The following is a 20,984-nucleotide window of genomic DNA, read 5'->3' as shown; positions in this document are numbered from 1 at the left end:
CTAACAGACTGTGCTTTTTGCTGCATTTTCTCCCGAGGTTGACTTTCTGGTGCAAAAAATCCATCACCTTCCTTGAACAGCATCTTCTTCTCAGGTGAGTTTGCCACAGGCGCCACGCTGCAGTATGAAACGTCCTCCTCACTCCAGACCATAGACCAGACCCAGCTCCTCTCTGACTCCCTCTGTTGACCAATAACGTTAGATCAGTCTGGATGGATGCACTTCAAATCATACTAGAAAGCTAAATATGCTTTCTAGTGTCATTGTCTAGAGCCATTACTCCCTCTGTTGCTAAGGTAACATCAGAGACGTTCTCATATCTAATCTAGAAGGATTTTGGTAACATTCCAAACATTAGCTCAACGGCAGCCTAGTTAGCTAAATGGCTCGCTAGCTAGCACAGCTACCCAATGACACAAGCCTCGTAATAAAATGAAGCATATAACGTATAATATAATGTAACCATATGGTTTAACTTTGTTTTAACTGAGTCACTCTTTGAGAACTAGTGACTCACTGTTTGGGCCTCGTAAAGTCTCCTTCCATAGGCTACTTCCTGTACATCCTGTTGGCATTCAAACACTTCCTGTCAAAATCCTTCTTGTGTCTGTAGTGTATTTTCCACCTGAACATTTTTGCATACCACATGTCATACGGTATCCATAAACTGCTGGTATCATATGACATTTTTCTTTACACCCATTGTGCATGTATTTAACATAGGTCTACATTTTAGTGGCGACAATGGCTAGACTAGAGAACTAATTGGGTGAATTGGGTAAAAAAAAACTAACTAACCATGAAATTTCCCAAATTTATTCTTCTTTACATTTAAGACATTTACATGTTTTCGATTAACAAGTTTTGTCAAACTGTATGTCTTAATATGTAAATGAGATCATACAAAATATGCACTCATTTGCATACATTTCCAGAACACAAATCTGATACTTTCAAAATTCTTTTTTATTTTATTTTTTTGTTTTGTTGACATAGTCAAGTTTATGAGAAAATACTATCACCAGTCCTAAAGTTTTTAGGAATAAAATGCTGTATAAATCAGATTGTGAATATATCAACAATCCCCTCTGTAAAAACCTTCAGAATAGGCAGAAAGTGTCTGTAGGTGCAACTGAAGCTGAGATTTTTAGCTCAGAGTAGCTATAAGGAAAAACTCATTTTGTGAAAATGGCCTTTAAAAATTTGTATTGTAGCCTAAAATTCCATAAATCTTTATTGTCAATCATACTTTTCCGATTTTTTTTCCCGCCATATCATTGTGCAGGAGAGAGAGAGCTTTACAATGACACCTGACATAACATGGGTCAGACAACAGGCACAAAAGAAGACAAATGAAGTAAAATAACCACCTTAATGTGGATTTTCTACCATTTTTATCCACTATTCTGAAAGAAGACCAGGAAGCAAAATAACGCAAAATCTCAAAATTGATAAGTTCATGAAAAAACAATGTTTTTGCCTGAAGTGTCTCACCTTAATTAGTTTAGCCTCAGCTGGAGAGGATTTTTTTAAAACCCCAATAGCTGTGGGCGCGTGACCTGATAAACTGTGTGAAAACAAGATATGAGGCCACTGTGGATGAACACAGTGTCCCACATCAAAAATAGAAACCGTTTTATTAATAAAACTATATTTCATTCATTCATTCAAACCTTTATTTATTCTCGAAAGGACATTGAGGTTTTACCCTCATTTACGAATACGAATGACTTTATTAATCCCCAAAGGGATTAATACCAATAAACAAGGAAGGAATACTGAGTTTAATAGTTTTGATAGTTGGCTGCTGACATACTGGTACAGTAATAGCCTACTAATTTAACCAAAGTTTTTTTTTTTCAGACATTTTTCCTTTGAGACTGTTCTAATATAGTACTGACTAGAAAAGTAAAAAAAAAAAAAAGAAAAAGAAATTGTTCATTTAATGATCAACCTTAGTCTTATCTAGTTCTGAGCTCCCCACCATCACCCTGCATGGCTGCTGTGTCGCTGTCTGATGTTGTACCTTTTCTATCCACAAGATGTCATGTTGTTGCAAGAAGTAGTCTAGAGAGTCATGTATTTGCATGTCTGAGGATGACACTCTTTCACATCTTCTAAGCTTAATATTCAATCTGTCAGACTTTTGGCCTTGGCTAAGCATGATTATGATACTGAATCCTGGATGGTTGACTGGTGTTTGAGGCTGCTAGGGAATACACATATTTCAGATTGTTTACAGGCTTCAAGGGAACACTTGTCTACGTATTTTAGACATACAGACTATCTTGTTTAATGTTAAAGCTAAAATCCTTCAAGGTGATCTGTACTGATGTTTTGACACTACATAGAAGCTGAACCTGCCTGAGGATGTTTTGGAGAATCCAGTGACAATGAAGATTTAAGGAATTGAGGGATGTTTTGGAACATTTAGTTCTCGACGATTTTGTTCTATTTGCATCTTGCTGGCACTGTTTCATTGTACTGAAAGTTACAGCTACAGAGCCAACAGCCATGCTGTTGGCATGGCACTGAGATGTGAACAGGACTGGCGAGCGGAGCAAATCCTTGGGGCGCGCCAGATGTAAACAGTGAGGCAGAAGAAACACAGTCGCCAACGGAGACAGTGAGGACCAGTCCAGGGCAGTCGCACTTACTTGAGCTTGTCGATTGCAAAGATGCTCAGAATATGTGAAAGTACACAGCTTCAACTTTACATTTTGAGGAAACCCAATAATAGAGAGATATATTTGTATAATGAAACAATAGTGCAGCAAAGTGAAGCAAATTTCTGTTTGTACCTCTGTCTTTTTCATTGTCTCTCTTCCTCTTGCCTTTACCCATCCTCATCGGCTGTTCCTCCTCATTTCTCCATCCAGTCAGCCTCTTATTGCACAATTCTCCATCTCTTTCTGTTGCTTCACATTTGCCTTTCCCTGCTCTCCTTTTAGACACTTCCCTCGGCAGTTGCACAACGTTGTATGAGGAAAAGGCTTCTCTTTTCCCCCGCAGGTTTGATTGACAGCACCCCTTGCACACACTGCAGTATATGTGTGTATGTGTTGTGTTCATGGGGGGTGTGCGCGTGTGTCTTGGCATCAACTACTGTCCTTAGAAGTTTTAATTGCAGCATTTGGTCTTTCTTCTGCGGGCCACAGGAGCATGTGTGGGTCTGTTTCCCTACATGTGTGTGTATGAATGCTGCTTTGGGGAAACAGCAACAAAAACCAGTCCAAAGGTTGCGAAAGAGCTCTCCCTCACTGATTCATCTGAGGAGTGCAGGCACATGTACGTGCACACACACACACACACACACACACACACACACACACACACACACACACACACACACACACACACACACACACACACACACACACACACACACACACACACACACACACACACACACACACACACACACACACACACACACACACACACACGCACACACAGAGGGGTTGTGTGTTGACTTAAGAGTTAATGAATGGATGATTGAGGGCTGCAGGGGTTGGGGAGAGCAGTGCCGTGGAAACAACCCCTCTTTCCCAGGAAGGAGCATAGAACCGGACCAGAGTAAGAGACAAAGAAAGGGATAGAAAACGAGTGTCTTAGAGATAGAATGAAATTCAGATTGTGTGCGGAGAGCAGAGGGGGGGCTGTGGGGCGAGCTACTTGAAGCAGAAGCATTCTAAGCAGCAATAAAGCAAGTTGCATGTACTTGACAAGGACCCAAAAGGAAAGAGAGAGGGAGAGAAGCAGCTGTTGGAGGAGGAGAGTGAGACAAAGAAGGAGCGAGGGGCTGTCCTTACTTGCTCTTCAGTGTGAGGAGTGTATGTGGGAGGAGGCAGGGGGAGAGGGAGAGCAGGAGAAAAGAAGGGCAACAAGAAAGGAAAAGAGCAAGCAGGCACTGAGCAGTATGTTTGGCGTGTAAAGGGATAAATATACAAGTGAAAGTACGTGAGTGTCTTGCATTTGTTGCAGCGGTCCCTTCTCCTCCTCTCTTCCCGTGCTGCACAACTTGGACTGAGGGAACATGCAGCAGGGCTGGACTCCTCCCTGGCTCGCTGCTGTCCTGCTGGGGCTGATGGGACTCCTGGTCTCGGGCTCGGACTTCCAGCATCACCGATACGAGGACATGGTGCGAGCCCTGTTTGCAGTGCAGAGCGAGTGTCCCTACATCACCCGCATCTACAGCATCGGGCGCAGCGTGGAGGGGCGCCACCTCTACGTGCTGGAGTTCAGTGATAACCCGGGCATCCACGAAGCATGTGAGTAACACCTGATTCCCTGTCTGGATGTCCAGTGTGGATACATCAAGATCAAAAGTGGTTGAACACAGGTTGATAACTATAGGCCAATATAAAATGATCCATAAGAGCCACACAGCAAAGTAGAAGTTAATACAATGTTCGGGTTTTAACAAAATGTGAAATCTATTTATATGTTAAAACATGTAAATGACAGCAAGTTGAGACTATTTCAGACAGACCTGTAACATGGGTGGTCTCTGGTGGTACAGAAAATGGATTTTAAACAATTCTGCCCCCAGCCCGTTCACTGGCGACCCATTCTGTGTATTTTGTGCTGTGGGGAGTGAGAACATAGCTGGCAGAAGACATTGCAGTCTGTGGGGGCTCTGTTGTTTTCCCCCCGAGGAGATGAAATGCAAGCTTTCGATTTGGCTTTTATGTCGCTGGATTACTGTCCGGCTTAAACAGCGAAGACAAAGAGGAGAGGCTGGCTTATTTGATAAACATCAGTGACCAGAAACAGTGGAAAACCCAACGTGAATGTGGAAAGGCAAAAAAGTGAAAGAATTTTGCAACATCTGTGACTCATTTCAATTTTTGCCATCCAACCACTGACAAAATCTGGGGTGTTACTCAAAGCTGAGCAGATGACACCGGGGGTTCAGTCTGAGTCAACAAGGCTTTAACCCTGAACCCACTCCTGCAAAAAAAAAAAAAAAAAAGAAGCTTTGATTGTTTTTCCTCACTCGTCCAAACCGCTGAATCAGCTTCAGGTGTTTATTTTGCATATCGGTTGCAAATTGAAAACAATAAACTCGTTACAGCTAGTGTTTGTATTGAAAACAGGCCAAAGGGTCGTACTCCTCATGTAAGTGATTTCAAAAGGCTTTTTCATTCTTCCATTCTTTGTTATAGCAGCTACTTGGACAAAAAAAAGAAAAAGGAAAGCTTGACAACTGCAGGGAATGCTTTTTTGGCTATGCCTGAGCTTGCTTTTTTTTCTGCATCTGCACACGTAGGGGCTTCCTTCAGTAGAATAGAAGGATGTGTGCCTGCTCTGTTGCAAGGTGACCAAGAGTGAAAAACAGGAACTGTGCACTTCACGGAGGGGAGTGACCTTAGGTCTTGTCTGGGTCAACCCCCTTGCACCCTATAGGAAGTTCATGTCTTTCACATGCTGCTCAGTGTGTGTGTGTGTGTGTGTGTGTGTGTGTGTGTGTGTGTGTGTGTGTGTGTGTGTGTGTGTGTGTGTGAGTGAGTGTGAGTGTATGTGTGTTTTTTCTCTAAGCACACTCAAGCCAACACTGTTTTCTGAACTCAAGGCCAGTTGGCCCCTTGTTAAAGAAAAGGAGGTGAATTGCAATGGCCAAGCTGCCATTTGGGTGCCTGAAGCAATTAGAGAAGGGTGTTCATAAATTTGGAAGTATCTGCTCAGCCACATAATGCCCCAACCCCAGAAACCCACAATTACTTCTTCGTGTGAATAGAAAAAACTGCAGGCGGTTACAATAGTTGCAGGGCTATGGTCTGTGGACACACACATGTATAAACTCTATTGTATTTTGCCAGTGTTGAACAGTAGCTCCGGCCTCTAGCTGCCGTGTTTGGGGTCCTGCAGGTCTCAGTGATTAATGAAGGACCCCTGGGAGGACGGAACCCTATACAGAGAGGGAGACTGTTTGGATAGGTGGCTTACCCAATCAGCGACAGATAATCATAGGAATGCCAGATGACCTTATCCAAATAACTCAATCAGCTGTAATCAGACTCACTCCCCAGAGCTCACCTTTGGCTGAACCGTAGGAGGATCCTTATCAAGAAATTGCAATAATGCAAAAAAAAAAGAAAAAAGATTAGGCTTTGTAATTAGTTGAAAGTAAGAATATGTGCGGTTTTTGAAGGGAAAAACTAACACAATCGCCCTCAGACAGTTGACAAATTGAATTTATATACACTATAAAAGGCAGCCATTGTCTGTTTAAATACACAGTCTCACTTGGTCTGATATGATCAGTAGCTCATGGCGGCTAATGTTAGCGAAGGGGAACTCCACATTAAGGTCACATCAGTCCGTTTACATGTCTTTGGGGGAACTACTGCAGAAGACAGATTGCCTCAGGTGAGGTCAGAGGAGTCAGGGTTGGTCTGGGGGTGTGGAGTTCTCCCCCCACCATCGTAGCCTTCCTCTCATGTCGGCACAATGCTAGTGGCTACAATAACTGCCCACAACATAGCAACGCTCAAATCTTTAATCAAACTGTCACAAGTGGAGTTCCACTGCACTGGTGCACTGGGCCAGTGTCTGAAATACAGAAATGATAAGTGCAGTGCTAATTAGTGGAGTATTTCTTCATTTTGCTCAATGGCTCTTGTGGTACTTTTATACAAAATTAGCACAGTTTCATAAGGAAAGCATAATGAGAGCATATTGAATTATGGTTAAAGCCTTGAAAACATTCAGAAACTCAACACAGCGGCTGAAAGCCTCATTAAAACACATAGGCTGAAACATGGGAGAGACAGCTTAACAAGCCAGTGTGCTCTTATATGTGTATGTATGTGTGTGCACGCTCGGCCAGTCATTTTAAATGTCACGCTTGGCAGCTCTGTGTGGTTCTTTGACCTCATGCCCACCACCCCCCCAACCCCCCTCCTTCCTTACACCTCTCCACTTCCTCCTCAGTGGAGCCAGAGTTCAAGTACGTGGGCAACATGCACGGCAACGAAGTGCTCGGCCGTGAGCTGCTCATTAAGTTCTCCCAGTTTCTGTGTGAGGAGTACCGGGCCGGAAACCAGCGGATCATGAGGCTGATCCATGACACGCGCATCCACATCTTGCCCTCCATGAACCCAGACGGCTACGAGGTGGCTGCCAGACAGGTAATGTACACTGATAGCACAGTACATGCATTACCCTCGAGCCAAAAGAAAAACAATGGAAAGTCTTCCACGGGGGCGCGTTTGGCCGTTTTTCTTAAGTAATCATTTGTCACTTGTGGAGAAAAAAGTTTCCACATTTTTCCTCGATTGTTTTCATGCCAGTGGAAATTTTAGCAATGTTACGGTCCCTGAGTGAAACTCAATACCTGCAAGTTGAATCACAGCTCGGTTCACATTCAACACACATCTTACTTGCCCCTGTCCCATCACGTACAGTACGACTAAAAGTATGCAATTTGATATAAAAACGTGCATAACCGTGTTTTAAGATGAGCAACTCAGAGCCAAACTCTAGCACGTCATTTTCTCCCACTCTTCACTAATGCCTGTAATATTCCCATCGATCAGCTCCCTGAGAGAGGCCCCAGCTTTCTAGCAGGGATAATTACATGGGCTGTGAAACAACAGACACACACGCAAACCCCCTTTAACACACACCCACACACGTGCACAATCTCTTTTGAGACTAATTATATGTCCTGAGGAGGCCAGTTGCACACGAAGGCCCCACTCGTTGCCACTCAGACGACACATGCACACAACGCTGTAATTTGTTGCATCAACAGATGTTTGGGTGCGACAGCATCTGGAAAACAATGGGAGGATTGTTTCAACCGGGGAGGGCATAGAATGATTTGGAGGTAGTTATTGAGCTTTTGAGGAAAAACAACCAAATTTATTATATCTATGATGTCAAAGAAGTGTAAGATTAAAGCAGCTTTATAAAGGGTTCAGTCAGTTCTCTCTCTCTTGTCTTGCCAGCAGGGTAGAAAGTTCTGCACAATCCTGCAGGGAAATGTTTATAAATACTATGCAGATCCAACAAGACACCCTATTTTGGAAGATACTTTGTGGAGTAACCTCAGTCACTCGACAACTCTGCCGTACAGTCAATAACAAAAACACATTTTTGGAAGGAGACTCAGTGATAAAAGGTCATCTTCAGATGGACGACCAGCGCAAACAAAAACATGAATTCCAGGATTCTCTGACTCCCCAGTGTAATAAATCAGTCTGTAGCCAAGCCAATAGATCTGGGAGGCTGTGATTAGTCACATCAGTGCTTTGAGCTAAACGTAAGCATTTAGTTGATATAATGTTTATTATGTTCATCTTAGTTCTGTGTGTGCGAACATTTGTGAGGCAGCACTAACTGATAAACTGATAAAATGCTTCCATTAAACAAATTGATATTTTATCCTAAAATCATGAATATGACATGTGCATCAACTAAGTTGTGGAGACATTTCCTCATTAACCATGAATATGAACAAGGCTGTGGCAAGATAAAAGTCAGGGAGTCATAAAAGTCATTAGGCTTCCCTCTCTTGGGATTACAAGGGTCTGTACAAAATCCAATAGCAGCAATTATGAGATTTTCCGCCTGCATTGACCAACAGATCTTCATTACCATCCGTAGAGCCACATTACTAGCATGGCTGTAGACTTACAATAGCGTGCCATGCCATGCAATGCTACTTTTATTATAGCCAGGACTGAGAGTGGCTTGGAGCTCTTATTCTTGTTGACTTTGTCTTAACGTTCATTAAAGTGGTTTGAGAGGCTTTGGATTCCTAAGAGAACAAGTTAATTGCTGTGGATTAAACCTGTTGGAAATAATTTACCATTGTTATACTGAAGAATGCCTGGGCAGAGTGTGCAGTATAAAAGCCAGTTTTTCCTTTTCTGCTACCGAGCACTAAGAAGAACCACCAGGCTCCAGTTTTACACACTTGATTGAGTTTCCTTGGGTCAACAGGGTCCAGAGTTCAACGGCTACCTGGTGGGTCGGGGCAACGCCAGGGAGATCGATCTGAACCGGAACTTTCCAGACCTGAACGCGCTCATGTACTACTACGAAAAAAACAACGGACGAAACCACCACCTGCCCCTGCCCGACAACTGGGAGCAACAGGTCAGTGCTGCTGGATGAACACTGAGGAGACACATACTGTACGCCGCCATTTATCTTTGCATATGCTGACAATATGTAAGCATGTTTGGGTCAGAAAGATGAATGAAGACATTTTTTATGCTTGTGTCAGTGTGTGTTCAGTGTTTGAATATGTAGCTTAATAATGAGCAGCTGTAGGACAGCTGAGTTATCTTGGCTTCTACTTTGTTGACATGAATGAATTCATGAGGTTTTAACAGGCTCAGAACCTGCTGCTGGTCCAGCTTTAATCAAATAAAAAGAAACTATGCATACATTAAACTTCAAATTATCTTTAAGCCTCAGAAATTCAACAAATGGAAATGGAAATACAGACGTCCTCAGCAACACTTGATACTATACAGTCTGTAATGTATATGAAGACTTTCAGCTCAAGCTAAACATTTTTGTCTCCCCATCACCACCATGAGAAATTGCACTGAGCTACTGAGCGGTCTCAGAGTGTGGCTGTTAGCTGCCACCCTGAGGTGCTGCCTTCGTCTCCACATAGCTTACAAACCTGCCGTTTCACTCAGCGCCGCCCGCTCCTCGCCAAGTCTCGGTATCCCAAGATCGCAAATACCTTCTTTCTTGAAATAACCGATACATTCATCACTGCGCTCTCTGGCACTCACGGAGCCCAGGGTGTGGACAGGTCTGTTGCTATGAGACTATTGGGGAATCGACTTGCAAAGCTCTGTGCACCTTGAAATATTTCGAACCTGGCAAAAACACACAAAGCTCCCTGCACTGTCAAGTACTATACATGCAACTACATGTTCTGTCCAATGCAAACTTGAAGCCTGCTCTACAAAATGAGTAATAACAAGGGAAGAAACTTAAGTATTCATTCAATAATATTAAAAAAAAACTTAGGCTGCTGATGTATTTCATATTACATAGCAATGGACAGTCCATGGTTTAGCTTGGCTGTGGGAGAGACATGGCTTCAATCTCAGTGACTGAATATTTTAGATCCCTGCTGTGTAAAATGAGCAGAGAACAAGTGCAAGGACACAAGTGTGTGCTGTGAAACAGTTTTTTACTGTTTAAGGTCAGATCCCAGGGGACACATCATCCACTGTCATGTTATCTTCAGCTGGCCTGGCCTCTGCTCCTCACTTCCTGAAGCAACTGACTGTTGTTACTATTGGATAATAAAATGTCTAAATAATCTAATAATAGAAACATTACTACAACTTTCAAAAGTCAAACAGCATTAAATATAACGGGTCTAATCACACTGTGTCACCATTGCCTCATACAACCTCATACGAATATGTCATTACTTGTCATTACTTTAGGTTTGATGGTAATAAACTATGTAGTTTTAATGTAATAACTCAGTTTTATGTAACTGTCCTCTGTCTATTCAAATTAACAGTGAGAAACACACATGAAGGAAACAACACAACACCCCACCCTGATACACCCAGCTGACATACAGCCGGACAAAGAAAGAGATAAAAAGAAAAACATTTGTTCATATGGTGATATTTTGTATCCTCAGTGTCCATATCCATAGTAACAGAAATATTCAAACAGCCTGATCCGGAAAAATACACAGAATTTAATCTACACTATTAAATAGAAGCTATAATCTGCTACAGTGCTTATCCCATGTGCAGTTAGAGTCAGATGAGGAATGCTTAAACCCTGTCAGTAAACATTTTAAGCTGATTTGACAAGATATAACATGATATAGAGAATTGATTACATTATTATTTGCTATTTTCACATATCAGTTAATTTGTTTTGATACTATGCTATGAGCTGCAGATGCACCGAGAGGACTGACGTTGGTCCTTCTAGTTGCGGGCTGGCTGTCTGGCCACTTGACTGCTGCCTGAGAGAGATGCACATAAGAGAAACTGTGCTGCTGTTACAGATACTTCATTCAGGTCAGGATTGTATCCTCACAGGCTACATGAAGCCACAAGCCCCCTGCGCTGGCCTGCAGGCGCGGACATGCTGCATTTACATGAGCCAAATGATGAGGTTTTATCCAATGAGTTTAGTGAGAAACAGTCACAGTTTCCCCCCTTTTCCTTTTAAAGAAGTAGACTAAGACAGGGGAGAGCTGGGCAAGCAGCTGCAATAACTGACAAATCCAACACCTCAGGGCCTCCTGACTCTGACTCCTGCATGAAGAAGCACTTTTTTTCATTCTCAAATCACGCAAGTAATTACAAAACAGGACCGGCGCTTTGCTCCAATCTCAGTGTTTCCCCAGTGTCGTTATAATTTTTCACACTTAATTTCACTCAGGAATCCACTTTTTTTTAGGTTTCCACCTCTGACAGCGGGAATCTGTTCCTAGAAATACTCTATTTACTTAGCCTCTGTAAAAGAGCCCACTTCACACCATGAGTCTGGGCAAAATGCTTTTGCAAGAGCATCTGCTGACAGTTGATGGGCCTGCAGAGGACGTCCCTCATACAGTGTGAAGATACGTAACCACAAACTGACATGGAAGCATTGAGTGATCCAGAATGTGTGGATTAGTATAAAACAACAGGCTGTTCCCTCCCTGTCGGTGCAGTTATTTTTATATCGTACTGTTCCACTGAGATATGATTGTCAGTGTGTTTTTTTGTGAGTGTGTGTACGTGTGTGCCCTTAATGTATGTAACCCTACACCATGGTGAAAGGTCTGACTTCAAAGCACTGATGGAAGGTATAGAAAGATCCATATATCATAAATACCTGCCACTCCTCAGAACACAAGCCCTGCTCCTTGCTGCACCCAAGGCTACTGGGCTCTGACTGCACCGTTTATTCTTCAACTTTGAATACACTGTTTATTTTCCTGCATACTTCCTTCAAGGGGAGATATTACTCCTTGTCTACAGCTATGAGTATGTGAGGATAGTTAGCACTGACAGAGAAAAAAATAACAGCATGATCTGGAATTGAAAGGGCCGTGTCTGTAGTCTGGATGTCTGGAGGTTACAGTATGTGTGGTTTGGTAATGTGACGCAAAAGCTGAACCTCTTTGTGCAGAAGGACATGCACTCATCAGTGATGAAAGTGGCTTTGTGAACAGATCATTATTAGATCATAATCATTATTTTCCTACGATTGGCTTGTTTTAGATTTACTGTAGAAGCAGCTATTGTGTTTCCATCCTGGCAGCTTTTAATACCAGTGCTGCATCATCTTGTAAACTCATCTTTCTCCTTGAATTCCAGCCTCAACAACAGAAAAGGAAGGACTTTAAACTCATCCCTAACCCCCACGCCTGATTTATTTTGTCTTGGTAAAGTCAGATAAACTGCTGCATTGGGGGAAAGTGTACTGGGAGTCAGGCTGAAGGATACTTTCAAGGGCTTGAGAAAAGAAGAAGATACCTTGAAGAATGAACTGTGCTGCCTGTAAAGATTAACCTGTTTGTTGAAAAGAGAAAAAGAGGCAAGAAAAAGCACAAAGAAATATGTGCATATGGCAAAGCAGAGAGAACTAGGATTTGTCCAGATAACCAGCCAAGAGAAGCCGTATTTCTTGGTGAAAGGAAAAGCAGATGTCTTCAGCCCACTGGTTAAGGCCTGGGATTACGTGTAGTCTATGTGTAATATCTTCATACAAGTAACTAGACAATATACAGATGGTTTGTATCATGGATTGGGAAAGAATTTGTGGACATTATTTCACAATAATAACAGTTGGACATTTGATAAAGGACATTACGTAAAATTTACTGAACTACACTGTCACAAGTGGAATCTTTCTATAATGCTTCTCACTGAATATCCCAAACAGGTTGAACCAGAGACCATGGCCGTCGTAAAATGGATGCAGAACTACAATTTTGTCCTGTCAGCCAATCTCCACGGAGGAGCCGTGGTGGCCAACTACCCCTTTGACAAGTCGAGAGATCCCCGCATCCGAGGGAGGACCACGTACGCAGCCACTCCGGATGACAAAATCTTCAGACAGGTGTGCCCTAGATTAAAAATTCCTTCCAAAGTGTTATCCAGATCTGCTATACTGTGTGGATGACTGGGCATGTGCTCTCTCAACAGTTGGCGAGGACCTACTCGTACGCTCACAGCTGGATGCACAAGGGCTGGAACTGCGGGGACTTCTTCGATGAGGGGATCACCAACGGAGCCAGCTGGTACTCTCTGTCCAAAGGTAAGAAGCATCATGAGCAGCACAGAGTTACAGCAAATAAAGCAGGACTAGAAACACAAGAAACACTACCACACTAATATACAGATCCCCTGTAAAGACACTTAAACCACTGCTCATGATTTGATTAATTGATTGAAACCTTTATTTATCCGTGTAGGATAAATCAGTTGTCTGAAACAGCAGCAGTTAGAAAAGGAGAGGCAGAAGACTGTCATTAAAAAAAAAGAAAAAAAGAAAATTGGTCAGAGAAAGGTAAAAAGCTAATAAGGTTAATAAATAAATAATGATATGACAGCACGAGACAACTTCTGAAGAAAGTATTTAGTTGAGTATGTGTTGTATACCACACTGAGTAGCAAAGGATATAGGCAAAAGTGATGAAGGCAGGTGAAGACGACGTGAAACAGATTGTTCCGTGCTTCCATGTTGGAGAAGCAGCTATTATCTTTCTTATTCTAAAACAAGGACAAGGCCACCTGTGAGAATGATGGCAGGCACTAGCATACACTTCAACAGAAATGAAATGCCCTGAATGGCTGGCATGGCACGCCGGCCTCAGGCTCCACATGACCTGGAGGCCTGGGTGCTTTGACCTCCTCACCCCCTGTATCAACAGCTGCACCCCCCCTCCCCCCCTCCAGTTTAGCTGCTCACACACAGTCACTTCACCACAGATACGTAACAAGGTGTGCCAACAAAAAAAACTTGAAGTCGTTCCTCCTGTATGAAAATGATTAGTGGTATAGGACATGTGGTTTTTAATGTATGTCATCAGATTTATATTTTTTACTAATTACATATTTGCCAACAGTTTTCAGAACTGTTTAGTTGGTTGATAAATGCAGTGTCTGGAATATTTTGGACTCACTTTGCCATTATTTTGGAAGCCAAGGTGGGCCTTGTTTTTTTTCAGTAAGTTTCATCAATTCACCTAAATGCATTTCATACAGTCCCTTTAATGCTTGGTAAGTAGCTGATAAGTTTGGCTAAAATAAACAGCCTTATTTTTTATAAACCTGGTTTTACCTCTAAATACACAGGTGCTAAAACTAACTATGCCTCCGCAGTTATACTGGAACAATTCACCTTATTAAATATACACTGTTGCTTTGTTTTTGCTCTTGTGTTAACCAGTATATCTGGCCTGTGGTTTTTTTGAACCCCTGTGTTGTACACATGAATCAAGCGTCTCATCTGTAGCACAGCAGATTTGCTGTCATTCAGTCAGATTACAGTGGATAGTTGAGATGCATATTTTGCATTTTTGTAAGCCATGCAAAAAACCAGAAAGCTTAGTGCAGCCGTTATTAGGCTTCATTTCAAAGTAATATCATTTACTGGTGTTGGCCACCTACAGGCCGTTGGGAGTTATACGAGCTTTGGCACTGGCAGCTAACTTGAAGTCCTCATCCCCCTCTTGTTTGGTTTATGGGTTGGGAACTTTGTTTTAAAGCTTGATGAATACTTCCAGCAATGTTTTGCCATATGCTTGGAAGTTGCAGTACACCAAGTTCATCAAACTGTCTGGACACGTACTCAATTCGAGCTCAGTTAATCTGGAACTGCAGTAATAACAAGACCCGAGTCTTTGATCTATAAATCCCGGTCTGAGCTGGTCTGGATTCTTCCAAGGAATGTGAATCTGTTGAGCTTTTCAGTTGAGTCATGCAAGCTTTTGATTTGGGTGAAAAACACCCACAGTCGCATTTAGTAAGAGTATGTTATGTTTATTTTAACAACTCCTTTTGCTCCAAGTGTTATGTCATGGTCTATGAGGTTACATTTGAACTTTCCCTCCCAACAACGGCCTCATATGCATTACCCTGGAGAGAGTTCAGTCTTTGAAAATGTCTGCCTGATTTTGGGTGTTCTGAAAGTCTATGAAGAAAATATTCTTAAAGCTCAGCTCTTTGTGAAAGAATGAGATGAAACAGCTTTTATACAGCTTGGTAAAAGTTTGGTGTCCAGTTTCTCCCTGACCAAAGTTGCTCACCCATGGTTTTTTGGGTCCACTGTACAAAATTCCTCCTCCTGATAAATCACAAAGGCGACTACATTGCTTCAACGAAATCTGAACTGAAATCAAATACCTTTGTGTTTCAGGCATGCAGGACTTCAACTACCTGTACACCAACTGCTTTGAGATCACCCTGGAGCTGAGCTGCGATAAGTTCCCTCCAGCATCAGCGCTGCCCAGAGAATGGCTGGGCAACCGAGAGGCGCTGGTCTCCTACCTGGAACAGGTCGGAACAAACACACACACACATAAATACACACAATACACACACAGTTTGGCAGGTTACAGTTATGTCAATAAAGAATTACAATTTAACAACTCGCTGCACACACCACAAACACACAGTCATACAGTTACACACACAAAAATCCAACTGCCAAGAGTGGAGAGTCCAATACTTTAGCTTCTTGTAAGTGTTGGCTGGGATCCTCTGGATAAAGTGAGTCAAAATGAGCTGCATGAAACTCGGTGTAATTCAAGTAAACTGACTTTTATCTTCTGTTGAGCATTTAATGAAGCCACGGTTTGAAGACTAAATGTCTTTTATCCCACTGAGATACAATACAGTGACCCTTTGCCACTGATAGTGTTTCTAAAAGCCACAAGGGCTGGTTTAGAGATACATACAGTTTTCCACAGTGCTGATTGAACAAACCAAAGTGAAAGACCCTGCAGATGCTGTTTTGGGTTTGTTTTGCTTGTGTGTTCCTTGCAGACCACAAGACGGGGGGAGGTTGTTAAGGTCTAGTGTTGAGGCATTTGTTTCTAAACTGTGGTTGAAGACCTGATACGACCCGTGATCAATGATGTAATCTTTTGCAACATTCAAACACAAAGCTATCTGCAGTCACACTTACTCAATACACTTTTGAGCACATGCTGTCCATTATATATTGAGGGGGTTGCACAATATGTACAAAAAGTCAAATACTGTACATGTTCCTCCTTTTTCAGGTGCATCATGGGATAAAGGGCATGGTGTACGATGAAAACAACAACCCTATCGCCAACGCTGAGGTATCAGTTGCTGGCATCCACCATGACGTGACCACTGGTAAGAAGCAGTTGGTGGAACGCCACTTAATTATTATACAGATGTGGCCGTTGTTCCTGGAACTTTTTTTTGTTTAGTTTTTTTTACTCCTCAAGTCTGAGACTGACCAGAAATGTGGGATTGGTTTTGTGGTGATGATCTGCTGTCCTGGTCAGTGACATATAAGATTATTGTCCGAAAATATCACTTGGGAAAGAGTGTGTGAGAAAGAATCTTTTTTTTTTTTTTCCATGAGCTTAATTTCATTGTCATCAAAATGAAAAATAAGTTCAGTCAATCCACTCTCTGGAGTGGGTCAAGCTGCCGTCTAGTGGTCATTGATAGAAACACACCTTGAAAAAAATGCACTGATACAATGTATGTCTTTCAAATATTATTCAAATACTGAAAACGTCATGGTACTTTTAACTCCCAGTTGGCTGCATTTAGTAGGGAAATACTACTATTTTGTCATATTTTTTATTTACCACAATCACCATTTACTTTGCAAACCAAGATTTTGAATTTACTCATATAATTGAATGTTTCTGATAATTGATTCAATGGACTTTTACTCTGTATTTTCTATTTTTACATGATCTTAATGCTTAGAGTAGTAGGTATGAAAGAATAGTTGGATATTTCAATGTCTCATCTTTTCCATGTGCTCGTCCAGGAGTGGATGGCGACTATTTCAGACTGCTGTTACCAGGCACCTACACTGTGACTGCCTCTGCCCCGGGTTACGTCTCATCTAGCAGCACTGTCACAGTGGGACCAGCTGAGGCCATACAGGTGAGTTTGTGTCTGTATGGTATGGGCATACGGCCATAAGACTCCTAATGGATTCATAGTTTTGCTCACAAATTGCATTTTTTTTAGAGGAAAATGCAGGTAACCTTGTCAAGGCTTGTAATTTGATGATGATACTGTCTGTTGACTTACATCTCTCTCTACATCTCCTCCCTAACAGCTTCATTTTTACTTGAAAACTGCACCAAAACAACACCCCAAACAAGTGAAGCCCCACAACAGCAAGAAGAACCTGTCGTCTCCTAAGTCCCCGTTAAAGCTCGGCCCTAGATGAGACATGGACAATGAATTAGACACCACATAAACATGGTAAATGATCATAATATATGTATGTAATTTTACCTTTGTAGTCCTATGATTATGTATTTCAAACCTCTGTGTTTTTGTTTGTGTTTTTGTTGATAAATATAAACCGTGTGTCTGTGTTAAGGAACTGGTGCAAACTTGTTGTATTTATGTAACGGTGTTGATTTGTATGAGCACAGCTATCCTGTCTTTTTAAAGGACCTTTTGAGGTTTTGATTTCTATAAATTGAGGAAAATCGAAATTGAAAATAAATTGCTGTCACAATTTACAATCTCTTTTGTGTTTTATTGTTTTATTCTGTCCTTTCATTCTTCTTCAATACATTTAAATGAATGACATAGCTGATTTGTCCTATAGATAATATTAACATGAATCTTTATCTCATGGGGCAAGGCAAGGCAATTGTATTTGTTTTTGTAGCCCATTTTTACAAACAGTTTGTCTCAAAGGGCTTTACATAGCATCATAATAACATCCTCTGCCCTTAGACCCTCACATCCACTGAGGAAAACCTCCCAAGAAAGCCCTTTTGACAGGGAAATATTTTGAGAAAGCTCAGGGTGAGCAACAGAGGAGGGATCCCTCACCCAGGACGGACAGACGTGACATAGATGTTGTTACAGACAAGAAAGCAGTTTGTAACGCAGAATATGCGAAAACATGGAAATTATTTACAAGAATGAAGGCAGCTTCTGGTGGGAGGGAGGCAGGGAGAGCAGCCCAGCTTAGTGGATGGCAGACTGGTTCATGGGAAGGGAGGGCAGTCCGGTTTACAGTAACAGCGGGGGAAAGGGCGGGAGGGGGGCGATGCAGGCGGTGGTACAGTAACTTGGTGCAGAGGGATGGAGCTCTGGTGGATCTGTGGAAACACGGAGAGAGTGCGAGACACCAAGGCCAAACTACAAAGTACAACAGACAACAGTTCAAAATGTTCGGGAGGGGACAGGGCTCCATGTAACCTGATGTGTCCCCCAGTGGTCTTAGCCTATGGCAGCGTAGCTATAAAATATCCTAACTTAAAGCTCTGTCATATAAGAAGGTTTTAAGCCTGGACTTACAGTAAATGTACTGTAGATAGAGTGTCTGCCTCTCTGACCCATGGAGAGAGGTGACTGGTTACCAATTACCAGTGCGGCTGCTGGTCCTTTATTCCAGACAGTAGATTGATTTCAGTAAGTTAAGACTTAAAGACATCTTATTTAAATAATGTTGCAGCTTCATATGACAAATTGAACCCAGCAGTCATGTTAGTAACAGTGACCTTTGACCTTTCGGCTTGTTTTTATGGGTTCATATCAGGTTAAATTATTCAACTCTTTCTTTTGAGTTTGCGTCGAAGTAAATACAAATTTCTGCAAAATGGAGTTGGTTTAGTGTTTTTTGTTGTTGTTGTTGTTCTTTAAATTATTATTACAGTTTCTTGGTAAAACTGCCAGGTAGTAAGTATCAGTATAGATTATATATATATTATTATGAAGAGTGAAGTGAGTCCACATTCATATTCTTTCTTTTTCTTTTTCCTTTTTTCAACACTTCCTCATGAATTTGTATCAAAATAAAATTTCTGCAAAATAGAGTTTCTTTTGTGTTTTTTTTTTTGTGTTTTTTTGTTGATAAGATCAAAAGTAGGTGGGAAAACCGGAGACCCCGGAGAAAACCCTTTCACATACAGGACAGACAACCTCAGAGAGAAGAGAAGAAGCTGTCAGTCTGTGTGTGTGTGTGTGTGTGTGTGTGTGTGTGTGTGTGTGTGTGTGTGTGTGTGTGTGTGTGTGTGTGTGTGTGTGTGTGTGTGTGTGTTAGAGGAAGAGTACTTGGTGGTTGGAGGACAGATTATGTCCTTGTAAAGAACCGGACAAACCGTCTCCACAAAGTGTTTTTCTTTTTTGGTTGCATCTGTGTTTCCAGTCTTGTGATTCTGTCCATCAGTGCTTCCATGAATCTAGCATGTTCTTCTTTTCTCTGCTCCATAGCCTGCTTGGTCATGCTGATGGATTCAAGCAGGTGGGACCTCTCTTGTTCCCACGGAAACATCTGCTGGTCCAGGTCTGGCTGGGTCTGGTTCACTTCTGCTCTGGGCTCGGTGACTTCCTGACTTTGTTGAGCCACTACAGACCTGTTGTCCTCACAGTGGCCATGTGACTGTTCCAGGTGGTGTTCAGTCTGGGCCAATGTGAGCTGGACTCTTAAGGTCTCATTGGTCTCTTGGTTGAGGCGGATCGTGGTCTCCTGCTTCCTCTGGTTCTCAGCTCTGAGTGCTTCCTCCAGCTCTTGAATCTTTGTATCAGATTCTTCTTTACTTTTGAGCAAGAAGGACAGTTTGTTGTTGATGAAGGTGGTCTCCTCTACTTCTCTGGAGAGCCTCTGGTTCATCCTGTCCATTCCTTTAGAAATGACTTGCTGCTTTCCCTCCAGGGCCCAGATCTTTTCATCTTTCTCGGCCAGAATCTGGTGCAGCTCTCGTTCTGCTATGCGGATAATTTTGGTAGGTTTCAAGACCAGACTCATGTTTTGGCTGTTGTCTTTCTTTTCGTCTTGTGCCTCTTCCTTGAGCAGAGTGGAGGTGGTCTGGGAGGGTTTGGGCTGGTCAGCTGCTCCAGCAGCAGGTTTCTCTGCCATCGTTGAAGTTTATTTCAATTCTACAGTTGATGACTTTGTTTTTGTTTCAGGAACAAAACAAGTTTCTATCACGTGCAGTTTTCTCTCTGTGTGTGAGACGCTGAGAATTTCTCTGAGACTGAGTGACTTCTGACGTCTTATCACAGATCAAGGTCACAGTAAATGATGTCATACATTCCATAATGACATAATACAACTATGACATCATACAGGTTTATCATAATGATATTACATTCCATAATGACATCATGAGTGACTTCACAGGAAATTATATCATTCATGTGTATTTTCCTTGCCATTCCGACGGCCCGCCGGCGGGCCCGCGGGGGGGTTTTAATCAGGGAGGTGTCATAGAGGATGTCACCAGTCACTTGAAATAGTCATGCCACATATCGTTGGAAAGCTAAAACTCTTGTGATTAAAGATATGCCGACCATTCCTAAATATAATCATCACAGCAACACTCGAATCAGACTATAAACATGCTAACAAAGTTCGTAAAAAGCCGATATAACTCACGATTTGTGTCAGGGCAGGCTCAGGATCACAGGGTTTCCCCACAAACTGCATGTCGTTACATTCAGAAAAGTCCAGTAAATCCAATCCAGTAAAGTATTTAGTCCAAAACACACGGTTGTACCGGTAGATAACCTCATCCCGCTGCTGCATCTTATGAAATTACGCATTGTATATCCAGTAAATCCGTTTATTTCTCCTCATAAGTCCGGCGTTTACATATAAACAATGTTTATTTCACTTTATAAAATGGCGCTGCCCTCTGACCTTTCGATTGACAGCTCACTCGACCAATCACAAGCTCCCTGTCCCCGGCTGCCGCCTGCAATAGCGAATGAGTGGCTGTGTCTCATGAGGAACATCCCCTCCGACAGCGCTGAATGGCTTCAGCCACTAGGAACCGATCCCGATGGAAACTG

At 42.2% G+C, this 20,984-nt stretch overlaps 1 protein-coding gene across 1 annotated transcript; it reads left to right on the top strand.

Moving 5' to 3' along the window:
• The first annotated feature begins 3,796 nt into the window (after positions 1-3,796).
• cpn1 (carboxypeptidase N, polypeptide 1) lies at positions 3,797-17,639 on the top strand. Its single transcript, XM_083994739.1, has 9 exons — positions 3,797-4,271; positions 6,937-7,133; positions 8,953-9,108; positions 12,886-13,062; positions 13,149-13,260; positions 15,364-15,503; positions 16,232-16,331; positions 16,987-17,105; positions 17,284-17,639. Exons 1-9 carry the CDS (start codon positions 4,037-4,039, stop codon positions 17,395-17,397), a joined length of 1,350 nt encoding a protein of 449 aa, XP_083850865.1. The 5' UTR covers positions 3,797-4,036; the 3' UTR covers positions 17,398-17,639.
• Positions 17,640-20,984: the final 3,345 nt, after the last annotated feature.

Source organism: Trachurus trachurus, assembly GCF_905171665.1.
Source record: "Trachurus trachurus genome assembly, chromosome: 19".
NCBI lineage: Eukaryota > Metazoa > Chordata > Actinopteri > Carangiformes > Carangidae > Trachurus > Trachurus trachurus.
The sequence above is the reverse complement of the archived record's forward strand: the minus strand, read 5'-3'. Positions and strand labels throughout refer to the sequence as shown.